The 8,848-nt window shown below is 38.6% G+C and overlaps 1 protein-coding gene across 1 annotated transcript in view; it reads right to left on the bottom strand.

The window, feature by feature from the left end:
* The window catches only part of LOC105619407 (probable serine/threonine-protein kinase DDB_G0267686), a 104,412-nt gene extending 99,423 nt beyond the window's left edge, over positions 1 to 4,989 (bottom strand). Inside the window, exon 1 of the mRNA XM_012200927.1 lies at positions 4,935 to 4,989. Within this exon, the coding sequence (XP_012056317.1) occupies positions 4,935 to 4,989 (55 nt within the window). The remainder of the gene's footprint in view (positions 1 to 4,934) is intronic.
* Between the last annotated feature and the right edge of the window lie 3,859 nt (positions 4,990 to 8,848).

The following is an 8,848-nucleotide window of genomic DNA, read 5'->3' as shown; positions in this document are numbered from 1 at the left end:
CACACACACACACACACACACACACACACACACACACACACACACACACACACACACACACACACACACACACACACACACACACACACACACACACACACACACACACACACTTTTTCTCGAAGAGAGCTTCGTGGACGAGATGATGGAAGAAAAGTAAGAAGAAGACGAACAAGAAGAAGAGGTGGCTTTTGTTCCCACCTCGAGCTCGACGAGGTCTGCCACTTTTTCACGTTTCCCCTTGCCTGCCTCATCCTTTCTATACCTTTCTCTTTGTTTCACCTTCTTCCCCGCCCTTATCTCTCCCTTTCACCACTTCCTCAGCTCTAGGTATATCCTCTTCCACGGTTGATGCCCTTTGTCTCGAGAAAACGCGATTAGAAACCCTCGCAGTGCAATTTTGAAGCTGTTCCCGCTTCCGTCATAATGGCGCGTCTATTAGTCTCTTGAACAGCGAGGGATGATTTTAACGAATTCTTTGTTGCCATTTTCTTTGTACTCTTTCCGGCTTTCTTGTCTCTAATCTTAGGGTTAATTTTACTTGAAATGAAAAACATCTGTTATTTGATTTCTATTTCATGAGGATAGTGCCAAATGTTAGATTTAATGATACCCACAATACATACATATGTATTAAATATTTCCATGTTTTAATATTTGTTCTTAAAAATTTCTAATAATTTTGGCCAATTTTGTAAAGAAATTAATATAAATAATCATGTAATAAAATTGAAAGATAATTATATATTTTTTTATTATAGCATTTTCCATCACATATATGCGTACATCGCAATTGCAAAATTAAATACGCATCTAATGCGTTGAACACAGGTAGCTCATTCTTCTTACTGGCGAGCTTTATTAGCTGTCGCAAACAATGAAAACGAAAAAGAGTCGATAATCACGCGCAGAATCTACCGGGATCCGGTCCTGATGAGTCGACAAAGAAAAGAGGATTTTAAGGAAACGATAGTCGGAAACAGAGGCTGATACTTTGTGGTCCATAAATAAGTTACTGGTTGATGGCAGGGACGCGGATACCACAGCGGCGCGGGCTTAATCGCGTTTGTATTTTGAGCGACAGCCAATATTTAACTCTGGCAATGGCAATCTATACAACGACAACGACAATGACTAGGACACGTCGAAGAGATTACTGGAGGGCTGCTAAGTCGCGTGTTCCATGACGGAAGACGAAACTAAAACTATGTGAACGTATGATCCCTCCGACTATTCGACAGGGAAAACCTTACATGGCGCCTTCGACAAGATAACCGTAGACGGTGAGAGCTGTGGTTCTTGGAAACCTGGTTGGGAAGACCTGAACAACGATAAGTTACGAAAGTGATGAGGCCATATCTCAATAGTGTAGCGCACTAGACGTTCCAAATTCCAGGAACATTACGCTTCCTTCGTTCTATCGAATGTGTTTTTCATAGATATCTCTCTGATTTAAGAAGGATGAAATAAGGAAGATATATATCATGTTTAAGAGAAAGGGACAAAAGAACTAATTATACTCGTTAGAAAATCATGATTGGTTTGAGATAATCAAAATATAAGCAGCGATAACAAGGATACGATTACTTAACTTAATGATGATAATATAATTGAAGAGGCACGAGAGTATACGGCATCAATAATTGTTATCATGATTTATAACTTTCTCCGACTTCTATATACATCGCGGTTTCGACAAACTGAGCGAATGCTTCCACGGGAGCCACAAGTCTTGGATAATTGCTGAAAAAATTCAACCAAGGCTTAAGAATGATATTCACGCTATCGTCCATTCCATTATAGACAAGTATTCACTTACTTAAATGATTATCACCTTATCAATAGCTAATTAGATTATCGTTTTTTGCATTTCATAATTCGAAAAAAGCATAGATGAACGCAAATGTGGAACTCTACATGGAGAGAATTTTCTTTTAAAATTTATCCCAAAAATATGGTAGGTGTGATACAACATAATATTTAAAAAATTTTTCATCATACACTTCAATAATATTGATCAAACTTATTTTACAATTTATTGTAGTTTTATTAATGAATGAGAGATTTACATTAAAAAAAAATTCTTCGAAATACAATGTTGTCGCACGACTATCATATTTTCAGGGTAAATTTTAAGAAAAAATTCTCTCCGTGATAAGTACAATATAATATGATAAGTACAATATAATTAAAAAGAAATATACAAAAATGAGAAGAAATTTTAACTAAATGAATTACCATGAAATTCTGTCAAATAAATTGATTAGAATGATTAATAAGTAAATTACTTAAGTAGGAAAATAAATTATCGATAACAAATAAATTATCGATTAATAATTAATATAATATAATATTGTAAAAAGAAATACTCAAAATTTTTCCATATCAATTGTACAAAGATATTAATTCCGTATACAAAAACGGACAGTCGGCAGGAATATTATTTCGGAATAATAATTACATTTCTCGCTAATCATAGATTCCGAAAATGGATTTCTGCGGCGACGCTAGATGATTTCGACGCGAAACATTGTTTGCTTCCTGGTGACTACGAAAGAACGGTAATCGCATTAGCGGTCGCGACGCGGAGTAGCGCGTCCGCAAAGCATCTTTCGCTATTACTTCGACTTATACCGTAACAAATCCGTTCCGCGGGATCGGTTCTGTCACCAAATCATGCCAATTTTGTTACGCTACTCCAAGCCGAGAGTCGAACAACTGGCTAACAAACGCGCACAACCGCGTGCAATCGCTCCAAGATAATGCGCGGCGCCAAAAAAGCTTATTAATATCCTGACTGGCAAAAATAGCATTTTAACCGAATGATTCGCGACGGATCGTGCGTTTTCAAGAACACAACTCAAGCTATATGAGAGTTAATTATGCTCGATATTTTTTGCTGGATTTCCTGAGTGATGAGTATCGATTCCTGTATCGATATCTCGCCGTTAGCTGTATTAAGTATAAATTGAGATACATGAGAATACGACGATAATCAACTTCGATAACTGAGATTCAAAAATTAATCGCTTGACAATTAGCGATATTTTTGCTAGCTCGAATCTCGAATAGAAAAAAAATCCGCGGGTTATTCCTTAATTAGAAGACACCGACGAATAACGCGAGGCGATTGAACGAGATAAAGCTGCTGGAAGTTGCGGGAGCTAAGTGGCCCCTATTCCGCTACCGACAGCTTCCAAGGGTTCCTAATTGTCAAGATCGAGCACCATAATTACACCCTCCGCGATTCGTTCTCGTGTCTTGGAGCTCTCCCCGTTAAGAAAACAAAACTGGACGAATTCTCCGTGTGGCTAAACGATGCCAAGAAGCAACGTTGCAGGTAGCTTACCTGCATAGTTCGAAAATTAAGAGGTCTGGTCTGATAAGGAACGATAAAAAACCACTTTCCGCAAGGAAATCTATGACCCTTTTCGTGTATTTCTCCTTGTTATATTACAAATATGTGAGGAATCCATTAGAGATCAAACTATATAGTAAAATAAATACTATTTATGATTTAATCGTAAAATGTCAAAGACTCAGAAAATGAAGCCAAAATAAACAATTTAATTAAGCCAGTTTAAAACAATTAAATTAAAAAAAATAATATTCAAGCTATATAAGCTATATAATATTCGATAAATAAAAATAAAAAAAAATGTCACAAGTCAAAAGAGAATAAATATTGTAATACCAATATAAAATTCTAAAAAAATTAATAAAAGAGTAAAATATATAGGAATCTTACTATTAATTTTAATCTAACTATTAATTTTAATTTTGCACGCAATCGATATTCCAAAATTCTATTAATAATTTATAAACAAAGTATTTAAATTTCACAGCACTGGAATTTTGCGTGATAGTGGCAGAAAAATCATATTACGTAGTGCTTAAAGTGAATTTTATTGTTAGAAAAATAGATATGTACGGCGGACAACTTCCGAGAAATTAAGCGCTCGACAAATATAACATATAGAACATTTCATTACCGTATTGTTAACCAATAATCAGTTAATTACCAGATATTTACCATGTTGATATCCTTTCTACATTTCTTTTTTTTATAATTAAAAATATAATTTTAACATAAAATAAATACAGTCGGGAGATGAAATATAAATACGAGTATATATTTATTATGTAAATTAGATATGCGTCATTAAACTAATTGTTTCATCATGAATAAAGCTGTAATTAGATTAGCAAGAATTTTAATTGCTTTTCTATTATACATTATAACGACACTCCCATGGCACGCACTAGCACTTCTTGTCCATACTCGTATTTGTTTTTCGTCTGTCATTCGAGATGTCGATAAAGTAATAGAGTATGAATTCCAAAGCTGCCGCGTGACGCCTACTCGCGGCCGTGTGTTTCATAACTTTCCTCAAACTGCTATAGCGATTTACATCCTGTTACACTATAACTCGTTATGACTTCGTCAACCAACTACCGGTGCAACTGACGATAGTTATGTTTGAACGAAGCGCATTATGTGCACGAATCAATCATCTCGATCGCGTCAGAAACATTTCAAATTTTCTCAAATAACACTTAAAAAATGTTCAATTATAATATATAACGAACACATTGAATACATTGACACATAGCCAATTCGAAAATGGCATTCTCTATCGAAAACAATTGTGTTGTCACAATTCCCTAATAAAAGTCATTAAAAATTCATTAAAGTTTCAAATGATGATTAATAATAAGTCGATAATAAAAAATTAATGATGATAAATTGAAATTAACCGCAGGCGTTCATGATCAAATGATTTAAAGAGAAATCTAAATAGATTGGACAGACAATTTTTCGCGGAATGCTATTTTCATTAAGAAATCGTCACATGATGCCGTTGTGTCTAGCAAAGTCGGTTTGCTTATTATCAGTCATTTTAGTTGTGCCATCGTTCGAGTGTTTGACTCACCAGTATAACACCAGGCCGGCCAGACGACAGGGCTCTCGGTGTCCAACTCCCTCATTCTCTCAGCGACCCGCGAACATCTCCACTCCGTTCTTTCCGACGTGGCGGTAAGAATGTCCAGTTTGGCTACTAGCGGCAACCTCCAACCAAATGAAGAATCTCCGGTTCTGCCTGTCGTCACAGGAGAACCTCATTCAATAATCTTCAGGTATAACCACCTGTTGCTCCGCAACAGAGCTCTGTATTTCAGATAGGCTCAAGGATCTTGTTTCGTGGTTCGCTCAACAAAGATTCGGAGGAAGATCTCTGCAAGAATGCAGGTCGTCTTATTTGTATTCTACGCCATACACATGCAACTGAAGAATTCCGAGAGACAGATAAGTCTCTCGGATGAGTCTTCGCCGTCACCGCGCTCCGGTTCTGCTGTTGATAAGGCACGGAGGACGCGTCATCGACTCGCCTGGCCTTCGTTTCACTTCCTTTCCGCCGCAGTGCCGTCTTCTCTCGCTCGTTGTGTCGTTTTCTTCAACAGTAACACGCTTCCTCGTAAACCGTCCAAGATTTCGCTGTCGTATAACAACGAAGGACACGCGTGTTACACGGAAAGGTGTCTGGCATTCGACTCGAATCACGCACTAAATGTCATGAAAATGTCAATGAGGTGCCGCCGACGTTTGACACCTTCACCGAATGTCTCCTTCTTCAGCGTACCTTGCAACTCGTCGAATAATAGCTGTCTTCGGCTCGCGCGGATCACAATCGAGTCTCTATATATCACCAGACGACTCTTTCTCTTACTCTTTTCACTCGAAACGCAATCATTAAACTATTCATACAGATATTAAAAATTGTTGGTACAGTATAATACGACACCAGATCTTGAGTCTTGGCAGACTTGAAAGTTGTTCTTAACGAACATGCTTGTCTTCGATCATCGCGACAGTTTTCACCAACATAAGATCTTGTTTCCTACTGATTGAGTCAAAACAGATTCAACAGATTTCTCGTATCCAAATATTTCAACAGATCACTCGTTCGTCGCAAACCTTCGACTATCGATGTCTAGAGAACGCGCGTTCCATTGGGAATATCACTCCCTTCACCTTCACGGTGAGATGGGTTCACTTTCTTCACCCTACTGTAGACCGGCGATCGACCGGTCCCAGTAATCGCAGAGTGTACTCTCGACCCGGTCGATCCTTGTCTTCAGTCCGAGAGGATCGTTGACGTACCGCGGGATGACACGACACTACAACACGGCACTGCTGCGTGAGGTGATGTCGAAGAGGATAGACGGATAGACAGAAACAGTAGGGGGAAAAAGAGAGAGACAGAGAGAGAGAGACGGAGACACACAGGTAGGGGGATAGATAGGGGGAAAAAGACGGCGGAAGAGATAGCGAGCGGGGAAAGGAAGAGAAAAAAGGGAAAGAGGGAGAGGGAGGGAGAGAGAGAGAGAGAGAGAAGGAAAAGAAAAGAAGAGAAAGAAAGAGAGGGAAGAACCTGACCACTGGACACACTACTCTGCCTTGGTAGGCACACACACACAAGTAAGCGGAGTGGCACTTAGGTTGGTGCACCTGCCGCGAGAGTCCGCGTCGTAATGGGAGCGGGGCAACGGGCGGCAGGTAGGCAGGCCCATCGTTCGTCAACGGAGAAGGGGAGTCAGTCACATGGCGAGTGCCCCGTGAAGGAGGTGGTAGCCGGAGTAGATGGTGGTGGATGAACGAAAGTGGTGATGCTGGCGGCGGCGGCGACGGCGGCGGTGGTGGCAGTAGTAGTGGTTGTGGTGGTGGTGATGATGATAGTGGTGGTGGCGGATCGTGGTGGAACGCAGGAGTAGGAATCAACGGAGTCCTCTAGAAGAGAGCCGACTTGGCTACCGGTGTAACCTGTCGCGACGATCAGTGTCGGCGCAGTGATTCCACCCGGGAAAAATTCCAAATAATTTTCTTGCATCGCGAAACTATGGCGATGAGATAAATATGAAAACGAGAGGGGTAGGATATAAGAGTTTTAAAACACTGCGACGAAATGCATAGCCCGATGATAATTATTGAGGATGAAAGGGATACACGAAAGGATGTTTATGTTAAAGCAATCTGATTTGGAAATATGAGAAATCCAACGTAAACAACTTGGTTACAAATTAAAGATACATATATTTACTATTTCTTCAGTAAAATTAGGAAGAGATTAGGATGAGATAAATCAGATAGAAAATTGCAAAATAAGCGATTTAAAAGAAATGACTGATAATTGAAAATGCTTGTGAAAGATATCATCGAATTACTTATAAGATGTAATAGCTATAATAGCAATCGAAAATAAAACGAGAAATCGTCCATTACTTCCCATTGTTTACAGCGAGGAAATATTTTCATTAACATTATTATTAGGACAGTCGCACTGTCTTTTCCAAGTGTTTACACGGAGAAAAATGTAAAGTAATATGCACTAGAATTCTAATAATTTTTTAAATTAGCAAGTCCATGTAGGGATAGGCGCTTATTTAAAAAAAATTTACCAGAAAAGTGAAGTTTTGAGAGTTATTCATGTTTACAGTTTTGTGAATGTATGATTTACTTTACTGTAAGATAATAATTATTTGAATAGATTTATTATAATTGTACTTTTCAGATAAATAAAATTTTGTCATAAGTTCGGCAAAAATAGTCAGAATATTTTTATTAAACTTGTAAGATATTACCCATTTTTCTCTGTGTAGACTACCGATTACGATTAATCGGGATATTCTCTGCCTGGATTCCATATTTGGATCCAGTTACGAGACTGAACGGAAGAACAGCCATTGAATTCCAGGCGCTTCCTGAGATCGTTGGTAGAACTTGACGATAGATTGTCCCACGAAGCTTCTTCCAAGCATGTCGTTCAATGTCCAGCTATCAATGCTACGTCTTTCTTCGCGTCTGATCAGTCGAGGCTCGTATAGCAGTCTAGGTGGACACTACGTCAAGGTGAAACAAGACACGAACATCTCGTTTGCTTGTATCCCACAGTTCTTCGAGCATCGCTCGTAAAACAATATCATCGGCTGATTCTCGGATAGCGCGATCTTATTTTCGTAACAATTCTACTGCCGTGTCTTTTCGCGATTCTCGTTAAACGTGTACTTCAAAAGAGCGAGAATAATTCATTATACATTTATAAATGACAATCGCTGACATATTTTCTATATCATTTCGCAAAAATAAAATATCTAATCTAATTAAAATTTTAAATAGCGTTGAATCATGCGAATTAGAATATACGTACATTTTCTGTCTTATCAAAGTTTTCAGTTTGTGTCATGAGCAATCTTATCAAAGACTGTATCTGGATTTACTGTAACCTTAATTATATTCTACGTTGAATTTTTTCAAGTATATCGTAAAATATCGCTATGTCGTTTATTTTCGTCTTATTTTCTAGCAATTGACATAATGTCTTGTAAAGACATTCATAAATTTCTCAGGACACTAATAGTCAGATAAATAGCTCTAATAGAAATTCTTTCATCATTCTGATACTTTATTCTCAGAAGTCAGATCCTATTCATCCATCTAAGTTAACAATAATTATACAGCACCCCAGGGAAATCCTATAACAACGTCAGAGCAGCAAGGAACGTATTATCCCAGAAATTATTCTGGAAGCGTCGCCTTAGGTGTCCGGACATGAATCCTGTGCCGCAGTGGGATACCTAAGGTATGAAGCCGAGATGAGAGCTTGTTACGTTAACCATCATATTGTTTCGCGAGGGCGAGATGCTTCGGTCGCGCAGCGAGTGCGTGGCGGCGCAACGAGTAGTTCGTCCTGGCTTCGAGGTGTACCATCAAGGACGATATATCGCGTCCGATATATATCACTCGAGAGAGAAAGAGCACTTCCACTTCTACACACATTGGGTTTATTAT

This window comes from Atta cephalotes, assembly GCF_000143395.1.
Source record: "Atta cephalotes unplaced genomic scaffold scaffold00021, whole genome shotgun sequence".
Taxonomy (NCBI): Eukaryota; Metazoa; Arthropoda; class Insecta; order Hymenoptera; family Formicidae; genus Atta; species Atta cephalotes.
Note: the sequence above shows the minus strand (reverse complement) of the source record. Positions and strands in the feature narration are given on the sequence as shown.